This window comes from Stomoxys calcitrans, chromosome 3, assembly GCF_963082655.1.
Source record: "Stomoxys calcitrans chromosome 3, idStoCalc2.1, whole genome shotgun sequence".
Taxonomy (NCBI): Eukaryota; Metazoa; Arthropoda; class Insecta; order Diptera; family Muscidae; genus Stomoxys; species Stomoxys calcitrans.
Window position 1 is genome coordinate 125,198,827 of NC_081554.1, and position 22,467 is coordinate 125,221,293.

A 22,467-nucleotide genomic window follows, 5' to 3' on the forward strand; every position below is an offset into this window, starting at 1 on the left:
GGCTTGGATTTCCCAGAGTACTTGAAAGCGGATAGCTCTTTTCCTTTTTCGTCATCTTAGCAGTGTTACGCTCCTCGAGAGGTCTGATTCTCTTTCCAGCATCCGTAGAAGTGCTTGGAATGTCAGTTCTGTCCTTTCCAGCATCCTGCACTTTCGCCCGATTGCGCTGCCGGTGCATGCTCCTCAGTCTCCTTTGTCGTGCCCCGGATTGCTTTCCCTGTCTTCTTGTCCGCGGTTAAAAATTTAAATAAGTTTAACTGACATTTAATATTCGAGCGCATACTGTTCAGATGTTGCATAGTTGTGGCCGAGAATATCTTATCAGCATTTGAACTAAAACTTTTTAACACTCCAAGTTAAGTGCAAACTTGTTGCTTTCAAGAGCATTCAAATTTGTCGATTGAATAGAATAATTACAATATTCATATTAACGTTATTGTAAAATATTATTTATGGTAACTATTGGATTGAATTGTAATTTACCACCATTGTTCGATGGCTAGATAACCCCACGGACAAATGAAACACCCATCGCCGTAACCTTTTAATTGGATGGGCAAATTATCAGACCAAACTATAAGGCGAAAACCATAAATAAAAAACACAAACCAAAATAAAACATTTTGAGCTTTGAATTAATTAACAAAGTTCAATTAAAGCTTTTTGCACCACAACAAACGGTAGCTTGCTACTGAAAAATGAAATTACGGTGCAGAGATATTTTAGCCATGGCAGTGTCCGGACTAGCAGGGGCATTGATCGTTGTCTTAATTGGCAGTGTTGTATTGCGCTATACCGGGGCAGATGAAGTAAGTCGGTGATTGAAGCGATCGAAACAAACACCCAAATCCAGTTTTGAAGAAGTGCTTTTGTCAAAAAGAATAAAATTGTTAGTTGAAACTTTACATTGAGAGAAAGCCACTAAGTGAAACCAAGCAATCAGTGTGCCATTGAATTAAAAGCGAAGAGGTTTACGTAGAATAAAAGTTGAAAAAAAGCCTTAAGTGTGAAAAAAATGACGGTAGCAAAGGAAATAATATATATATATATATTTTTATACCCTCCACCATAAGATGGGGGGTATACTAATTTCGTCATTCTGTTTGTAACTACTCGAAATATTCGTCTGAGACCCCATAAAGTATATATATTCTTGATCGTCGCGACATTCTATGTCGATCTAGCCATGTCCGTCCGTCTGTCTGTCGAAAGCACGCTAACTTCCGAAGGAGTAAAGCTAGCCACTTGAAATTTTGCACAAATACTTCTTATTAGTGTAGGTCGGTTGGTATTGTAGATGGGCCATGTCGGTCCATGTTTTGATATAGCTGCCATATAAACCGATCTTGGGTCTTGATTTCTTGAGCCTCTAGAGGGCGCAATTCTTATCCAAATGGAATGGAATTTAGCACGACGTGTTTTGTTATGATACCCAACAACTGTGCCAAGTATGGTTTAAATCGGTCCATAACCTGATATAGCTGCCGTACAAACCGATCTTGGGTCTTGACTTCTTGAACCTCTAGAGGGCACAATTCTTATCCGATTTGAATGAATTTTTGCACGAAGTATTTCGTTATGATGTCCAACAACTGTGCCAAGTATGGTTGAAATCGGTCCGTAACCTGATATAGCTGTCACATAAACAGATCTGGGGATTTGACTTCTTGAGGTTTTAGAGGGCGCAATTCCTATCCGATTTGGCTGAAATTTTGCATGACGTATTTTATTTTTACTTTCAACAACTGTGTCAAATAAGGTTCAAATCGGTTCATAACCTGATATAGCTGCCGTATAAACCGATCTGGGATCTTGACTTCTTGACCCCTAGAGGTCGCAATTATTATCCGATATGCCTGAAATTTTGTACGACGGATCCTCTCATGACCATCAACAAACGTGTTTATTATGGTCTGAATCGGTCTATAGCCCGATACAGATTCCATATAAATCGTTCTCTCTATTTTACTTCGTGAGCCCCAATGGGCGCAGTTCTTATACGAATTGGCTGAAATTTTACACAGGTCTCCAACATATAATTTAATTGTGGTCCGAACCGGACCATATCTTGATATCGTTTTAATAGCAGAGCAACTCTTTTCTTATATCCTTTTTTGCCTAAGAAGAGATGCCGGGAAAAGAACTCGACAAATGCGATCCAAGGTGGAGGGTATATAAGATTCGGCCCGGCCGAACTTAGCACGCTTTTACTTGTTTTAATGTTGATACCTTTGAAATTCGTTAGAGTTGAAACAAGTTTTTTCGTATATTTGACTTTTAATCTATCAAATAATAGAATGGGAATTTTTGTGCTTGTATCGTCCTAGGAAATTGTAGAACGCAGTTTTACCATCGATCATGAGGCGAACACCTTCCTTTTGGATGGCAAACCATTTCAATATGTTGCCGGTTCATTCCACTATTTCCGAGCCCATCCAAATGCTTGGCAAAAACGATTGCGAACCATGAGAGCTGCCGGCTTAAATGTAGTCGACACGTAAGTAGTAGCATTACAATATTAAAAACTGAACAAATTAATACTTTGAGTTAGAGTCTTGGTTTACTAACCTGGGTTATTATAGCTTGACGACCGGCAGGAATACCTTATTCCATTCTAATAACACATGGGCTAACCAAGTCGGATTGCTTTATTTGCATAACACTTTATCCTCTCGAATGCGCTAAGCACTGCCTTAATTTGAAACCATGGACTACTGTCCCCGTATAGACCGATCTAAGAGTTTGCGACCATGAAAGCCGTGTTTATTATCCGAAATAGGGTTGGTATTTTGTTCCCCTTTGGGAATAGTCGTTTAAATTTTAGTTGTTTCTCTAGAGAATTTTGAAAGGAATAAAATGCAAAAACCAGTAAGGAAAAGCAAATGTCGGGCGGAGCCGACTATATAATACCCTACACCAACGAGTCTACGTAATACGTAATCTATAGCACTTATATCCAAATTTAGTCAGACTTTAATTTTGGATACCTATTGAAATATCGAATAAAAATTTCTACGATTTTCTTACGATGGTACGAAAATTGTGGCTTCTGAATCCTTAAAAGTCGAAACGCATAAAAGATGTATTTGGGAGTTTTATTTAAATCTGATTCGATTTTGACAAAATTTTGCACACGTATAGGGATATCAATTAAAACATCCCATGAACAATTTTGCAGAGATCGGACCAAAATTTTAGCTACTACAGCCTTAAAGGTCGAAACGATTAAAAGATATATATGGAAATATTACTAAATCTGGTTCGATTTTGATGACATTTTTTGCATGTAGTGCGACGTCAAATAAAACATTACCTGCAACCTGTAAGGTTGGGACCAAAATTGTGGCTACTACAGCTTTAAAAGGGCGCATCGGATGAAAGATATATATGGAAGATATATATAAATCTGATCCGATGAAATTTTGCACACATTCTAGGACGTCACAAAAAGTACTTCGTGCCAAATTTGGTAAAGATCGGATCAAAATTGTGCCTTCTACAGCCTTAATATGTCAAATCAGATGAAAGTTATATGTATGGGATGAAAGTTATATATCTGAACCGATTTTTATGAAATTTTGCACACACATTGGCACTCTGTGCCAAATTTTGTAAGGATCGAAACAAAATTATGGCTTCTACAGCTTTAAAAGAGCAAAGATATATATGGGAGCTATATCTAAATCTGTACCGTTTTTTCGGAATTAAAAGCGTTCGTCCTTGGACCTTGGAAAGAGACTTATGCAAAATTTTGTGAAATCGGACAACAAATGCGACCTGTACCTTGATTACAAGAGTACATGGACAGACAGACGGACCGACGGACAGACGGACATAGCTAAATCGAATCATAAAAGTGATTCTAAGCCGATCGGTATACTTATCAATGGGTCTACCTTGTCTCCTTCTTAGCGTTGCAAACAAATGCACAAATCTATAATACCCTGTACCACAGTTGTGGTGTAGGGTATAATGATGCTGGCAGTGGTACCCATAACGGTTTCAAAGGTTATCAAAATACTTTTTTTTGCCATTTTTCTCACTATAAGCTGAATATTACTTTTCCGCCTATTTGTTCAAATTAGACATTTAATGCAGATTTATGACATCCAATACGTAAAACGGGGTAGCAAGACTATAAATGATGTAAATATTGTAAAGATTTGTCAATAAAAGCCTATGCAGGTATACCTTAATCTGTACCGATTGCAACGAAATTTCATGTGTTGTTGGAGGTGTAATATGTGTTGTTGTATGTAGGAAATTTCGTGTTATGGATCCATAAGAGAAATTTTGGTGCATAGTATATATGGGAGCCATAACCAAATTTGAACCGATTTCTATCGTCGCATAGTGATAAATGCCAAAGAAGAGAATATTGAAAATTTCGGGAATATTTGTTGATTTATACGCTTGCTATGGTTTTTAAAGTAAACTTCAGGCGTACATATGCATGGGAGTTATGTCTAAATCTCAACCGATTTCTATAAAATTCAACGGATATTTTAGGAATCTTATAGTATAGTCTGTGCCAAATTTCGTGGAGACTGGTAGACAGTTGTGTATAACAAAGCAATTTTAGTCCAAGTCGGGCGACATATACATGGAAGCTTATATCTCTCTATATAATGCACAATAAGGTTTATATTTTTGATTTCAAACAAGAAAAAAGTTGTTTGGTATTGTACATACGTCAAAATTTATAATTCCTATAAAGCAAACGATGTTAAAAGTGGTATATTTTTGGCAACCTGTATTGCACCTGTTGCCACTACCGGGTGTCTTAATACTAAACAAGTAAAAGCGTGCTAAGTTCGGCCGGGCCGAATCTTTGGAACCCACCACCATGGATTCTGCTAAAATATGGGAGCTATATCCAGTTATAGATCGATATGGGCCGTACTTGGCACAGTTGTTGAGAGTCATAACATAAAATTTTAACCAAATCGGATAAAAATCGCGGCTTGTAAGGGCTCAAGAAGTCAAATGGGGCGATCAATTTATAAAGGAGCTATATCATGTTCTTGACCGACCGACCGAGCGCAGTTATTGGGAGTCATAAAAGAACACTATATACAAAATTTTAGACAAATCGGATGAAAATTGAGGCTTCCAGGGACTCAAGAAGTCAAACCGGGATTTAGGTTTAAATGGGAGCTATATCGGGTATAGACCGATTAGGACCGTATTTGGCTCAGTTGTTGGAAGTTATAACAGAACACTATATGCAAAATTTCAGTCAAATCGGATGAAAATTAGGCTTTAGGCCAGGGGAAGTCAAATCGGGGGATCGGTTTATATGGGAGCTCTATCAGGTTATAAACCGATATAGCCGTTCTTGGCACAGTTGTTGGAAGTCATAACAGAATACTATATGCAAACTTTCAGCCAAATCGGATGAAAATTTAGGCTTCCAGAGGTTCAAGAAGTCAAATCGGGAGATCGGTTTATATGGGAGCTATATCTAAATCTGAACCGATATGACCCATTTGCATTCCCCAACGACCTACATCAATTTTAAGTGTCTGTGCAAAATTTTACACATTCGACCGCTATTGTGATTTCGACAGACGGACGGACATGGCTAGTTCGAATCAGAATGTCGAGACGATCAAGAATATATATACTTTATGGGGTCCTAGAGCAATATTTCGATGTCAAATGTCGAATGTCAAACAATTGTAAAAAACATATTGTATTTTCATGCTTATACATTATGTAGTTTAGGTTTTTACTATACGATCGACCCGGTCTAAGATATATTCTTGATCGTCTTGTCATTCTTAGTCGATTTAGCCATGCCCGTCCGTCTGTCTGTGGAAATCACGATGGCGATCGAGCTTGTAGAGCTAAAATTTCCAAATTTTGCCCATAAACATTCCACTAAGGAACAGGGGCAAACTTCTTACATATCAATGACTGCATTCCGATTCAACTAAACTTTTTAAAGCCGTGTCCAAACGGCGTGCCGCAATGCCACACCTCTTAGGAGAGAAGTTTTTACATAGCATTGTACCTTACAATTGTTGTCAGCATTAGGAGGGGAAAACCACCGCTGAAAATTGTATCTGATGGTCTCGCCGGTAGGCCTTCAGCTGCTAATAGAGCTAGCTGTTCGATACGCACAGATACTTGTTATTGATGTTGGTCGTTGGGGATTGTAATATCTGTTGAGATTTGGATTTAGCTCCCATATAAACCGATCTCCCGATTTGACATCTTGGGCCCCTAAAAGCGGCAGTTGTTATCCGATTGAGCTGACATGTTGCACGTAAAATTATGTTATGAATTCCAACAATCGTGACCACCAATCGGTGTATAACCTATATAAACCGATCTACTGATTTGACATCTCAAGCCCCTGGAAGGCTCAATTTTTATGCCATGTGGCTGACATTTTGTACGTGGTGTTCTGTTACGACTTTCAACAATCGTTTCACTTACGGTCCAAATCCTTTGTGTAAACATTTAGCAGAATCCATGGTGGTGGGTTTTCATGATTCGGCCCGGGCGAACTTATCACGCTTTTACTTGTTGAATCGATAAAAAATATATTTCCACAAAAACAAATTTGGTCGTTTGAATTGGTAACACTCCATGTCAGCTTACCTGTACTTCCCGCGTTTACCAATAGCTCATTTAAAAAATTTTGTCCGTCTGTTTCTTTCTTTTAATTTATTCAATACAAAGATGTTTTTGTTTTGCAGATACGTGGAATGGTCCTTGCACAATCCCCGAGACGGAGAATACTTATGGAGCGGAATTGCGGATTTGGAAAGATTTATCCAATTGGCACAGGGTGAAGGATTTCATGTCATTCTACGACCTGGTCCCTATATTTGTGCGGAAAGAGATAATGTGAGTAGATTCAGTAATTTCAATAGTTATTTTGGTAGGACTGAATTCTTTGTATTGCAACTGCACAAAGAGAAAAAACCACAGAGATAGTCACCAAACGGTATTTTTACATACTTATTGAGGCTAAGAGCTTTTTGGGTTTATAGTCACCAAACGAACCAATTAACCTATATTTTTATGAGGACTATTAAGAAAACCGATGTCTATTTAACAATGGATAGATCACTACTGTGATAACCCTATAAACATTTCTCATAATTTTGGAAGAATTGTTCTTCCGTATGAGTAGCGAAGCACACATACTTTCAGATCTTCAATTTAACACTTGAAATTGTGCTCTATAATGTTTCAGGAGTACAATTAAGACCGTTAGATAGGTTTATACACGGTGGTAGAAAAATTGATACCGTGAATTAAGCTTGTCTTTTTGTGAACACCGTACAGCATGATATGGTTAAACGTCAATCAGTAACATTTGATGATTTTTTCCGTTTTTATGACCAAAATGTGATATGAGACGAAGGCCGATTTATCAACCACTTGTATTATTTTTTTGAATATCGACTTTTTGTGTGACAAATAATAGCATTGTTGGCAAGCTATTAGGAATCCATGTTGTTTGATCAGTCAAAGTTTTAGCCAATTTTTGCTATGTGCAAACATCCATAATGATGAGTGCAACCTTGGTCGCTAATTCCAAATTTCCAATATTAGTATAATATGAGCTAATAACTTTGGTAATCTAGTATTACAAGTACTGATTATTGACATTATGAGTCACCTGTCTGGAGGAATATTTATAAAATGCTAAAATATTCAGCAAATCTAATCAGTTAACAAAATCGATATCTAAAAGCGATTGGAAAAATATTTGTCGAGAAATGGAGAAGGCATACATTTTTATTACCCGGATTATAGTCACAAAATTAGCGTTTCAAGTTGTTAATAAATCAAATAAAAAATTGAGGTGTTAGATAGGTTTATACACGAAAAACAAGGAGATAGCAGCCATCACACGGGGAATGTGGGTTTCAAAACCGCCATTTTCATTCCGAAAGCAAGAAAGTCTTACCACACCAAGACGAAAGATTTTCGTCTTATTAGTCTGTCATTCTTTATGCTGCAGACTCTTGAGAGGTCGATAGAAACATATCTTAGGTCAAAGATCCCTGTAGATCGCCTGTCTCGCCAGCAGCATGCATATAGTAAAGGCAAGTCCACTGAAACAGCCCTTCACGACCTAGTCGGCTACATAGAGGGTTCTCCAGCTGTCAAGGAATATACAATTCTTGACATTGCAGGTGCTTTCAAAAAAGTAAAACCGACGTCAATAATGAATAAGTTGGAATTTCTAGACATCTACTCTACGGCAGGCTTGGGATCCGGGATCTAAAAGATGGGTCAGCAGAGTAACACCTCACCTCAGAAACACCTTGCCCTATACACCTGCAAGAGACCCATCGACAAAAGTTGAGGGGTTTAGACCACGTGTCATGTACTGGGTATATACTGCAGTGGTCGGACCTATTTTGCTATATGGCATTGTGTATGTCTACTGTTCAATAGTCAACCGGATCCAAAGGATGGCTTGTTTGTGCATCACAGCCGCACTGAGGACGACACCATCTGATGCACTGAATTTAATGCTATATCTAATGTACCTGGACATTGTGGATAGACAAATTGCTGCGACCACTGCCGTGAGGCTAAGGGAGTTTTGGTCACATGGCGGCCACGGACACTGTGTTATCCTTGGTACAATGCCCAATGTTCCAGGCAGTGTGGATTAAACTCTGCCTGAGTCGCTTTTTGATAAAATGTACTGTACTAATATAGTACTGTACTGATAGAGCCGATTGGAACTTCGATATCCTTGGTAAAAGATGTTACATAGACTTCTTTACGGATGGTTCCAAACTAGACGATCAGATGTGCTTTGGGGTGTACTCTAAAGATCTAGGACTGGTCATATCGAAAAGGTTATCCGACCACTGCAGTGTGTATCAGGCGGAGATACTTGCAATTATGGAAGTGGTGGAATTGCTAAGATATAATGTTTAACTACGATTAGCATGGATATTTTCCCAGGCGGCCATTAAATCCTGGAGAACGTATTTCTGAATTCAAAAACCAGAACAGTTAAAAATTCAGCTGTTCTGCGATGCCTGATTTATAAAGCGGACAAGTTTGCGAGAATTTTCTTACACATGCATTTTTTCTGGAATCTGTGGGTATGATTCTAGCGACATGTATGCTTAGTCTTCAGGATCAGGCCAGAAGGGCAACAAGTGATAGATGGTCACAACGAGGGGTTTTGAGAATTCAAAAATTAGAACATCAGCTGTGTGTGTGTTCCACACTGGCAGTCACAAGGAGTTCCACTTTAGGTTCTTATTTCTTTGAGAACATGTTTAATGTACCGGATGTGAACATTCGCAAGTTGTTGGGCTTTTTAAAGCGATCTGAATGGTTCAACGGTAGGAATTAGAAGGCATCTTCCTTTTTCTGTTTCTGTGCTATCGTAATGAACGAAAACTTATTTGTGAGTCTGATAGCAGACTGTCACTTCAACCTAATCTTACCTAGAAAAATTTGATATCGTAGGTATTGATAGAGAATATACCACACATTTTTTTTTGAAAACAATGCTGTATGGTATGGATAAACGTCAAGAAAACTTGAGGATTTTTCCCGCTATTTTGAGTTATGCCGCACATAAACTTTTCACCTGTTTTCAGTAAAAAACATTATAAATTTATTAAACCAATTAGTGCATAGTATCCGTTTATCGGAATTATATTTATTTCTTTAATATATTTATGCTAATATTTATGTGAATAGTTTTGAGTAGTTCGAAAAATCACGAAAAGGTTTTGAAAATGATGTAAAAAAGATATAACATTCACAATTCATAGTTAATCTAAATTTTATTAAGTTGTGGCTTTGGCAAAAATTAATGAAGTCTATAAAGTCATGCAGGCAGGTAAATTAAAATATAAAAAATTAACTTCAAATAAGTTGTACGTTACCGGGACCAATATTCCTTCCCCGGTTGTGGAACCGAAGACTCACAAGATGGATCATAAGTAAAGGGCACAAATTTAACGTAATTAAGGAGGCACTGTGAAACCTTAGTTTGCATTTTTATATATAAATCTTTATAAACAAACAAAAATTCTGAATAAATGTTGCTAGGGAATTTTAGCATTTATGGCGTAATACAGGAACAGATGTATATTTTATGTTTTTTGTAAGAAACAAATAATCAAAACAAACAATTGCTTTGTTTGCAAGCTTTTAAAAATCCATGTTGTTTAATCAGTCAAATTGTAGCCAATTGTTTTTGCAGTGTACAAACATCCCTAAAGAAACCTTAGTCGCTAATTCATTCGTGGATTCCAAAATTCCAACAATAGTACCATAAAAACTAATCATATATAACTTTGGTAATTCAGGATTACAGAATACTGACATAATGAGTCACTTGTTTAGAGGAATTTTTATAAAATGCTAACATATGATGCATTTCTATTTTAATTAGCTGCGAACAAAATCGATATCTTAAAATCGATCGGAGAAATATTTGTCAAACAATTCGAGAAGGCATACATTATTATTACAGTCACATGTCTTCATGTTGTTATTATGATTAGAGTCACATGTCTTCATGTTAAGAAATCAAATGAGAAAATTAGGTATATTAAGGCGTCCTTTTCCCAAAGTAATCTTTTAGCCATTAACGATATTTGGTAAAAAAAAACAACTACTACGACTACCAGCCATCACACGGGTGATGTGGTTTCAAAACAGCATTTTTAGCGTACTAAGTTAGACTTTATTTGGTTTATAGCCACCTCGTGAACCAATCAACCTCTGTTTTTACGAGGATTATTATGAACCCTGTTGTCTAGTTAACAGTGGTGAAGAGCATTACAGCGATGTATGTTAGTTGTTTTCACAAAGAGGCATATCCATTTGTCTTTTCAGAAATTCTTGAAATCAAGGCACAGAGCAAATTATCTTCATGGATTCGAGTCAGACGCCTGCACAAAACCATTTATTGGTGACGGTTTTTGCTCGCGAACGCTAGATCAATATGATGTTGTATTTCAAGACTACTGAAGAGCGAGACCACTGAAGATAGAGTAAAACGAACAAGTTGCTGTTGAGTAGATAATTTTGAAAAACAACCACCATTCAGTGCTTGGTATTATTTTTTATCTCGAATTCATCGCCGCTACAGTGAGTTATGAGAAATTACTCGCTGTACACTGAGTCATATGCAAGCGTCTCGCCGTCATTTTCAAAGATGAACTGATAACCCAAACCGTTTGCAAACTGTTTGTTTTTGTCTATAAAAAAAATACGAGCGTGTTTTTGTCATGCTTTTGCCAAATCAACCACGTTGCCTTCGTACGAATTTCATACCACGAACAGAAACATACGACAACAAGAAACTACTTTACTGAAGCAAAACTTAGCCGAATACATGCATTGTACAACGTGCACTCCCTGAAATCCGAATCAATATTTCTTTTTGGTGAAGGGCTCTTTATATGCATTCAGTGGTGTCTTGTTATCTGTTTTACTCAGTTCTCAATTGTCTCATACGATATTGTAGTTTTAAACAAAGAGTTCAGTTCTTAATATACTTTATGATTGTTAGTGTCTTAAAAGCAGAAATGAATAGTCTTGCGCAGGCCTTTGATTCAAGTTTGGATAAAGCTCCACATAAAGGAGTCATTCGATTTTCAATTTAACACATGAAACTGTGATTTATAAAGAATCAAAGGTTAAATAAAGCCCGTCAGATCGGTTCATACACGCTGATAGATATCGTAGTTATCGATACTGAATTAACCCCCCTTTTTTGTGAAAACAATACTGTATGGTATAGATAAGCGTAAATAAGTTAAACTTGAGAATTTTTTTCGCTTTTATGAGTTATGGGCCAATGTGTGACATATTTACATGATTTTTATCTGCTTGCAATAATATATTGTTTACACTTGGATCAAATCTAGATTTGCAACGAAATTTCGGAAATCATGTTCTTTGCATCGGGGATTCCTATACATTTTCAGTGTGAGCAATCTCCCTCGAAATTCAAATGCAACACTGCGTTTATATTGAATACCGGTTATTATCGGTAGTTTTGGACAGGATTTTTTCTCAACAACTGACAATTTCTTATTGAAATAAGAAATTTTTGTAAAAAATCGTCAATCCAATATGATTGCTGACCATAATATATATGCCGGGTACAATAAAAACACTGATCGCAATAAAAACGCTGTCAATAGCATCCCTGTTGACAAATAAAAATCACTTGAATCGTAGTGTAAACGGGTTTTGGAGATTATCTCGAAAGTGGATGTAGGCTCTAGTGTGAACGTGGTTTAATAAATACTAGCCCACGTGGTTTAATAAGAGCTAACACGCTTCGCTGTGCGCTCTTTTACAATATACAGGACAAATATTTCCTTATATTTGTAATATAAACTTCTAGGTTTTATGGTTGCTTCAGAGGATTGTATACAAAAGATCAAAAAATATAATCCGAAAAATTCATTTGTAAAATCAATAACAAAATGTTGGTCTAAAAACGAAAGCCCATCACTTGCATATTACTGTATCCTATTCCCAAACTGTCCTCCAACTATTTCTTTCACTGAGTGCATTATATAGCCACACAATTAGTTACATTGACTGGCTATCTTTTCAATGTTCACTTCTATGATTAAATACAATAAGTGGCACCCACTCTATTTGGTACATTAATTTTAATTTTTTTCTTATTGTGCAGGCTTGCAATAGATATACAAATAACAGTTAATGCCAAACACACCGAAGCCGAGCTTTAAGCTCTCACACCCCACCAACACTCTCACCTAAAAAGTCTGTGATGACATTATATAGAAATTTTTAATAATTTAGTCCGTGATTTTTGAATTTTTCACTTAATTTCAAAACTAGCGAATAAGGTATTAAAATTAGTTTAAACTTACATTTATTTGTTTAAAATATATATATGTAGCAAAGAAAAAACTTTTATAAAGAGAAAATCTTTTAATATCCACCATATGATCCGTCAAAGATTACTGTTATATATAATTATAATTGTCTTCTTCTGCCGTGTCTATTAAGTACAAACAAGAAGTTTAAATTGGATTCTAGAATTTGTACTACAACAAGTTATATACGTACACTAGCTAGACCGGGCCCTCACCGCTGCGCCTTTTTTTACTTTACAATTAAAGAGCTTTTAGTGAAATACCGTGGTACGAAAATAGTATATGTATATCGCTTAACTAACAGTATAACATAACATAGAATAAATGCCTTTATCTGAATACCATACGATTTTTATTGGACTACGAATTCGCTCGGAGGGTTTTATGTCATTTAAGTTCGGATGGTAGATGTACTCCATTTTTCAAAGACTTTATTCCAGCCCTATATTCTCATGGAGTGTAATTCGGAATGTTTTTGGGTGTGAGCTGGTCCCCAGACACTTGGGCCTGAAAAAATATCAGTATCGTGCGCCTCTCTCAAATACCGTTTATTTAAACCCCATATTGCCATTGTTGTAAGGAGAGTTTATAGGATGAGGTGTCTTCCAAAACACTTGGCTCCAAAATTGGTAATCAAATCCGTTTTATAATCTCAATTAACTTTCATTTGAGGGGTGTTTTGGGGACCCTCAAATACCTTTATTCGAGCCCCATATTGCTATGTTCAGTAAATAATTGCTGTACGTGGGGTATTTTGGAAAAGGGGTAGACCCCCAGAAAATTAGTCCTGAAAGTGAGTATCAATTTCGTGCTTTATTCCCCAATACCTTTCATTTGCTTCCCACATAGACATGATAGGTAAATATGCCATTGAAGACCCAAATAGTCTCTGTGAGCAAATGCGTCCTATTTGGGGGTTGTTATATTGGTCGGACGTCCCATAGACATTTGGTCCCGAAAGTTGATATCAGATACGTGGTCTACTCCCAAATACCTTTAATTTGAACCACATATTTCCATAGTCGGCAAACATGACCGGTTTCGGAGTTGTTTTGGGGGATGGGGCGGCCATTCAGTGACTTTACCCTGAAAATATATATCAGATTCGTGTTTTACACTAAAATACTTCTTATTACAGCCCCATATTGGAATGGTCAGCAAATACGTTCTATATGGGTGGTGTTATGGTGGGGTGGCCTCATACACTCTTTTTTCCGAATATTGATATCAGATTCGTGCTTAACTCCCAAAGACCTATTATTTGAGCCCCATATTGATATGGTCGTAAATTTGTCCTCTTTGGGGGATGTTCTCGGGGATGGGCGGCCTTCTCTTACTCTCACCAAACACTTGGTCCCACATATGGATATCAGATTCGTATTCTACACTCAAATACCTTTTATTTAAGCCCCATATTGCCATGGTCAGTAAATAGGTCCTGTTTGGGGTGTGTTTTGGGGAAGGGGTGGACCCCAAAAACGTGGTCCCACATTTGGATATCAGGTTCGAATTTTACTCGCAAATACCTTTCATTTCATTCCCATATTGCCATGGGCGGTAAACATGTCCGATTTAGGGGTGTTTTGGGGGTTGCGGTGGTCTCCCAAACATTTGGTCCGACAATTGTATATCAGGTACGTTTTCTTATCTAAAATACCTTTCATTTGAGTCCCATATTGTCGTGATTGGTGTTTATATATATATTTGGTAAGTTTTGGGGGTCGGGCGCCCCTCTAGGTACCCCATTAAAAATTTGGATACCAAATTTTTGTTTTTAGGTTACTATAGCACAGAAAATTTCGCTTAAATCGCACCACCCACCTCCGAGATCTGGCGTTTCTGAAAATTATCGTAAGGGGGGCGGATATCAGATATCAAAAAATTTAGTACCCTATTTTCACCACGGGCTCATTATGCACCATCTGTCAAAATTTCAATAAAATCGGTTCAGCCGTTTTTAAGTCTATAAGGAACACACAAACAAACAAACCGACAAACAAACACAAATTGATTTTTATATATAAGAAAGATATGGGTCAGCTTATATCACTCATTAGCATCACTTGCTTAATTTGCAGTTTATTTTCGAAAAGATTTATGAACCAGCAAAATTATTTTCAACAAAACAATTGAGAAAACGATTGAAGAATAAAATAAATTATAGTTTGTCACCTGTCAATAAAAACGATGCAGAAAAGATTGTGGACAATTTGGTGACAATATCACATATATAGTTGACAAAAGTAGTGACTTTGGGAAACTTAACTTCAGACTTCCTACTGGGTAGTTATACTCTATCTCTCGGACACCTATCATTTGCTTCTCTTACTCTCACTACAATTACTTCCATCCACGGTTTTGCATTCACACCCATAACGAATGTGTTAGGGAAAAACCTACAAATTGTAGCATATGCTTCTTCTTCTTTTATTGAAAATTAATTCCTCATTTTCATGGCCTTTATTTAAGAAAAAGTAATTTTCATATGTATTCATCGCTTTTCTGGAAAAATATCTTTCGATTGAGACCAATTTCATTAAAATCCGTTTCACCGCTTGGGCGCAATATGTACCACAAAGTCGCCCTTGGCCGTTTAATAATATATATTCTAATATATTCCATCAAATATATTCTAATATATTCCAAAAGTATTCTGTTCAGCTTTCATATGTTTTTAGCTTAACGCTTTTTTATATGCAGTTTGACGGTTGTTCACGTGAAAGTGAAACGTTCTTTGCAAGCTTTTATAAACCCATGTGGTTTAATCAGTCAAATTGTTTACTGTGTTCAAACATTCCTAAAGATAAGGGAAACATTAGACGCTAATTTGTTAATAGGTTCGAAAATTCTAATAATGGAATAAGAGTTGCTTATCATTTTTAATTTCGGTTATCTATTATTACAGATTATAGACATAATAAGTCACTTTTCCAGAAGAGTATTTATAAAATTCTAAAATAAACTGCAAATCTAATCTTGTTATCAATGCAAAATCTATATTACGAAAGCGATTGGATAATATTTGTCAAAAATTCGAGACGGTATACGTAGATTATAATCAGTCGGATTATCATGTGGTTAAAAATCGAATTGGAAATTGAGTCAAAGTCAATTTCCTAACCTTCAACGATATGCGTAGCAAAAAAAAATTATTTAAACTACCATCGAAGATAAAAATTCTTGAATATCATAAAAAATCTTTTTCCAAAAAAAGTCTAAAAAGTTGGAGAGATGTGAATCTTCAAATTCTTCAAGTTCTTCATCTTCGGTTGAGCTCTTTAAAGTTAGTTATATACATATATATAAAACTAGTTGCCAAGATCTGCCAACACAAAAAACGATTTTGAGTACCTTAAAATAAAAATGGCAAATTTGTTGTTTTTATTTCATAAAGTGCTTATTTTTCTGCCGATTATGATGACATTTAGGGTTTTAATTTTTTTAGGAAAAACAATAACGTTGTTTGAATATGGTTCACCCAGTTTAAACATTTTATTTAATTAAATTTTGTAAATTACAGAGCAGTTTATTTGCATATATATATATATTTAATATATATATATATATATATATATATATATATATATATATATATATATATATATATATATAAAATATATATATATATATATATATATATATATATATATATATATATATATATATATATATATATATATATATATATATATATATATATATATTTTTTTTTTTTTTTTTTAACGAAAAGGCTTTTTAAGGAGAACAGCACATTTAATCACCAAAGTATATGAACAATTAAAAGTAGTTAATAAAAAAGGTTCTCTGTTTTTTTAGTGCAACATTTTCTTTTTATATTATATTATACAAAATTTTCAACATTTTTTTTTTGTTCCAAGAGAGGCATTTTTTGAATAGAATTTAATCATTTTTATTATTAAAAAGATATAAAAGTAGTTCATACTGAAATAAGTGTAAACAAACCAACTGCTCTGTAATTTGTAGTGTTAAAGAACAAATCATATTAAATTAATAAAATTTAATTAAATAAAATGTTAAAACGTGGTGAACCATATTCAAACAACGTTATTGTTTTTCCTAAAAAAATGAAAACCCTAAATTTGATCGTAATCGGCTGAAAAATAAGCACTTTATGAAATAAAAACCACAAATTTGCCAAAAAATCGTTTTTTGTTTTGGCAGATCTTGGCAGCTAGTTTTATAAAAAAGTGAAAGCACACATGCTGGGATAAAAGTCATATATAGCATCTATTTGATCTTTTTTGTACTTTTTTAGTTTCACAACAGATTCATCTGAATTTTCTAAAAAAAAAAATCAAAATATTTATTTAAAAAAAAAACACCAATTTCTACCAAATGACATCAATGTGGCAACTTTATGTATATGTTACTGAAAGCTCTTAAATGTTCCTTTCATTTCGCGTATCACTTTGTTATATTACTAGTTTTAAAGTACGTCATTCATCATAGCAAATTAGAACAAATTATTAGGCATGTAAAAGGCAGACATTCTACTCCTGACTGATAATTTGTTATCATATGTAATAAAAATTGTTGTTTCTTTCCTTTTGGGAGTGTTTTCTAGTTGATTAAACCAAAAATATGTCAAAACTCCTTGCCAATTCATGGCAATTTTTCGACTAAAAGCACGCCGAGCAAGTCGAAATTTTGAAAAATTAGTTATTGATGTAGGTTGGTTGGGATTGTAAATGGGTCAAATCGATAATGTTTAAATATAGCTGTCTTTCGAGATTCGTGACAAGTATGATCCACATTGGTCTATTTTCTGATATGGCTTCTATGTAAACCGATCTCTTGATTTGACTTCTTGAAGTAATTCTTAACCAAATTTTGAAAAACATCTATGAATTTATCTGAACTATATTTTCGATATTTCATCTGAGAATTTTATATCATTAAAATTCTGAGATTAAACTTTTGTCTTTTATAAACTATAACGAAACCTTTTAATCCATTTACAGGGTGGATTGCCGTATTGGCTCTTTACAAAATATCCTGGCATAAAAATGAGAACCAATGATACCAATTACACTCATGAGGTTTCAATCTGGTATTCTAAACTTATGCAACGCATGCAGCCCTATATGCATGGCAATGGAGGTCCTATAATTATGGTGCAAGTTGAAAATGAGTATGGAGTTTTTCATGCCTGCGATCATGACTATCTGAATTGGCTGCGAGATGAAACCGAGAAGTATGTGCAAGGTAAGGCCTTGCTTTTTACCACGGACATACCCAATGACCGGATTCAATGCGGAAAAATAGAAGGTGTATTTGCCACCACTGATTTTGGATACGACAGACGTAAGCTAAACCATACACTGCAATGTGTTTCGTAATTATATATTTTCCTTTACAACAACTCACCAGTCCATGAAATTGATGAAATATGGGAAATTTTAAGATCGGTTCAGCCCACAGGTCCCTTGGTTAATTCGGAATTCTATCCCGGATGGTTAACTCATTGGCAGGAGGACAATCAAAGGCGTGATGGCGTTCTGGTGGCCAATGCTTTAAGGTAAGAGTAACCACAAATTTCATTCCAAGCTTTATGTGTCTAAATATCCCCTTTATCGCCTCCAGGAAAATGTTAGAATATAAAGCCAGTGTTAACTTTTATATGTTCTTTGGTGGCACTAATTTCGGGTTTACTGCAGGCGCCAATGATTTTGGAGACTCAAAGTATGCTCCGGATGTAACTTCCTACGACTACGATGCTGTCATGGATGAGGTTGGAAATATCACCCACAAATTTGAACTTGTTCGAGAAGTTATACGCGAATACTTGGATATACCCAATGTTAGGTTGTTTAAGGAGGAAAGTTTTGCCTATGGCCGTGTGGAAATGTCGCCAGTATTAAATTTACTTTCACCTGAGGGACGTAATATTCTGGCCAAAGGCGACGCAGTTCTATCAACAAAACCCATGACTTTTGAAGAACTAGATCAATTTTCTGCTCTGGTATTGTACGAAACAAATCTTACAGGAATCGATGAAGGGCAATCTTATGTATTGACCCTTAACGATCTCAGAGATCGAGCTTTAGTATATGTCGATCACGAATGGCAAGGAATTTTATCACGACAAAATGCAAATTTTTCTTTGACGCTGGAAAATCTTAAGAACTCCAAATTGCAGTTGTTGGTGGAAAATCAAGGACGAATAAATTTCAACATTGCCGACGATATTAAAGGGATATTGGGTTCAATCACCCTTCAGAAAGGTGGAGTTGGTGATGTTGAAGAACTGGAAAATTGGCACAATACCGGTTTTCCACTTGAAGATCCTCAAATATCCGAATTATGGACTGCCATTCACAATAAAGCCTTGAAGGAGTTGGAAAATGACACCACCAGTCGCTTGCATCATGGCCCAGTGGTCTATTATGGTGAATTCGTAGTGAATAAATTACGACACACCTTTTTAAATCCCTCTGGTTGGGGTAAGGGAGTGGCTTTCGTAAATGGCTTCAATTTAGGACGTTATTGGCCTCCAGCCCGACCACAATTGACTTTATATGTTCCCCAGGAAATTCTCCATCTTGGAGTCAATTCAATGGTTCTTGTAGAATACGAACAAACCAATCGTGAAGGAGAGAATGTCAAACCTTTTATAACTTTCGATGATACGCCTCAATTGGATTTATAATAGAAAAATGTTGCATAATGCAAAATAAAAGTTAAACTTTCACATTTGTTTTTGTCTTAGTGAAAGGAACGTCTTTGGCTTAGTGCAAGGATCGCAGTAAGTACTTCAATAAAATTAAGACAATTTTGCACGACTTGATCTGTTTCGACTTCCCACAAACGTGCTTAATATGGTTCAAATCGGTCCATAACATGGTATAGCTCCCATATCAACCGATCTCACCATTTGCATCTTGAGCCTCAATTTTATCCGATTTGGATGAAATTTCGCACGTTGTGTTCTGTAACAACTTCAAACGAAATCGCTTAGACCATTTTAACTCTTGACATATTTAGATCCCATATTAAGCGATTAGCTATTTACATCTTGAAACCTGACAGCCGAAATTATAAACCGATTTGGCTGAATTTCTGCACGTGATTGTTTTTTTATGACTTCCACATCAATGGTAAGTACAGTCCAATTTGTTCTATAGTCCAATATAGCTCCTATATAAAGCTTAAATTTTTGCCTGATTTGGCCTTCAATTTTTAGCAGAATTCATTATTGTGGGTTCCGAAATTCGGCCTGGCTGAATAATTTGTGCAAGACCCCTAAATCGATCTAGCCATGTCTGTCCGTCTATCGAAAGCACGTTAACCTTCGAATGAGTAAAGCTAGTCGCTTTCGGCAGGGGTTTTAGGTGGGCCAAATTGATGCATGTTTAAATATAGCTCCCATATAAAGCAAGCCTCCCTATTCCTCAATGAAACGTCTCCAGTTTCATTTTATTTAATGATGTCGTCTTTTTTGACAAATATACCGCGGAAACTACGAAATCTGCTGAAAATTCTTCTAAAAATCAAGAAAATGAATGACAAACTGTCCATCGTAGCTAAAGATCTAGAGAGAGGCCAAATAATTCAGATGCCAACAAGAAACGCGCCGGCTCCAATACAGCGTATTGGCTTCGCAAAGAACCAACCTCTACTGTCTGTTACCGTTAAATTGGTATGACAGAACATTTGTCCTGTTAGACGAACGTAGAATAGCAATTGAAGCGCCTCGATCTTCTATGCTCTTTCTATAATCTCTGACACCAAGTTTCATGGTGTCTTCCACAACTTGATCTTTCCGTCGGGTTCTTGACCGTCCCGGTTTGCGTGTACCACCGTGATCGCCTACAAAATACACTACCAGTCACTTGATAGCACATGCTCAATAAATACACTAACGCAAGAAAGTAATTCGTTTGACATAAATGAAATTTTCGGCAAGTAAACTTATTTTCTGAAAAACGTTGGACTTTGTTTACGATAGAAGTACATGTGTTTTGCGATAAATTCTTGCGAGAATTTGTGACAAATATAAAGTTGTTTACCCTGACAATACCTTTTAATCTCTATGTGTAGAAGATGTTATTCGTGGTTTCAACTAGCTTTTCTTTATTTATGAATTAATATGACGTCAAATGGATAAAAATGGATTGTGCATATTGAAAAGGATATCACGTTCAGTTTAATGTTGTAACATAATTCATACTCAAATTATGACGATTTATAAACAGATCTCAGGTTATTTGAATTTATTTCTACGATACACAATTATATTAATTATCCGACGGTAAAGTCATCCTTATACGAGGAACAAGGTCCACAGGTCCTTGTACATTTTGTATGAAATTTCAAATGAAAACGATCTTTTTGTTTTGATTTATTATTATTTACTAGTTATACAAGTAAAATCAATCTTAGAAAAATAAATTTTTTATGTATAACATTATTAATTTTTTATGAGTTTTATATAAAAGAAACCTAAGAAACTATTGTTGTGTAGATTGTCCTTCGTCCAATATATTATCTGTGCAGGGGTAGGCCCTTGTTTTCCACTGCCGTCCGTACTCAGAACGGCATAGGCTACATGACGATCCGTTCGTTCTAGACGCAAACGACGGTGCACCTCCTTTTGCCGGTCTTGATAATATCTAAAAAGAACAAAATTATGTAGCTATTCTGCTTTTGAACATTAAAATAGTTTTTTCTTACCTTTACATCAAATGCTTCCATTGCGTTCCGTATCCTTGGATATGCGGTTATGCGGTTGTTCAGTGCTCGTTCCTCTTTGTTTGGTAGTGCCAATTGTTTTGTCACCATCGGTATGACCGTCGTCTGTCACTTTTCTTTGCCTTCATCTCGTGGAATAAAATAAATGCACCTAATGCAGCAGTATCCGCCATATTATAAAACATGGCCAATGGCCAGCGGTTTGTTGCTCATTTTTTCAGTTTGCACGTCCACAACGCAAGTATATATAATAATATAATATAATATATAATAATATAATAATAATATAATATAATATATATTATAATGGTGTTTCGACAGCAAAATTACCGATTTGTTCTTCTTGGGCACATATGAACATAGTACTATATCGATATCGTTGAAGCCGAACAATTTGTGTTGACAGGACGCGTACGATTTTTTTGGAATTCCTGAGGCACACATGTTTTATTCGAGCGCACTGTTCCATCATATGCGGTGTCGGCATAAATTGTGCGGCCTGTATTCAAATATCTCTCCGAAAGTGGAAGTACAAACAAGCCAAACGACAGTTTATTAACGATTTTTTGAAATTTCAGTACCAGCAGACCTTTTCCCACGTTCTAGTACTAAATACATTTAAATCTCAATAGAAACTTAACTATTAAATGATTATAGATAAAAATTCCTTGGAATACATGTGGGGGTTAGCTATACTTCCCATGGACCAAGGTGCAAAAATTTGTTTGCACCTTACAATATTTGCAGCCTCCACAGCAAATTTACTAAAAAATGGCCATTTTGAAACCATCTTTGCTTTAAATGAGTATTTTGGGGATTTTTGAAATAAAAGATATTATTATTTTTTTAAGGAAACTTTTATCTGCAATATTCAAAAAGAATT

General features: G+C 35.7%; 1 protein-coding gene across 1 annotated transcript; it reads left to right on the plus strand.

Annotated features, from left to right (window-relative positions):
- The first annotated feature begins 719 nt into the window (after positions 1-719).
- Positions 720-19,586, plus strand: LOC106083665 (beta-galactosidase). The gene is made up of 6 exons (XM_013246815.2): positions 720-809; positions 2,328-2,497; positions 6,708-6,858; positions 17,855-18,197; positions 18,264-18,411; positions 18,477-19,586. Exons 1-6 carry the CDS (start codon positions 729-731, stop codon positions 19,540-19,542), a joined length of 1,959 nt encoding a protein of 652 aa, XP_013102269.2. The 5' UTR covers positions 720-728; the 3' UTR covers positions 19,543-19,586.
- Positions 19,587-22,467: the final 2,881 nt, after the last annotated feature.

Bases quoted from the DNA above. Each gene is read 5' to 3' on its own strand.
- LOC106083665 (XM_013246815.2), top strand. From the start codon at position 729: ATGGCAGTGTCCGGACTAGCAGGGGCATTGATCGTTGTCTTAATTGGC. The intron at 18,198-18,263 runs GTAAGCTAAACC...ACAACTCACCAG, and splicing joins TGATTTTGGATACGACAGAC to TCCATGAAATTGATGAAATA. The intron at 18,412-18,476 runs GTAAGAGTAACC...TATCGCCTCCAG, and splicing joins CTGGTGGCCAATGCTTTAAG to GAAAATGTTAGAATATAAAG.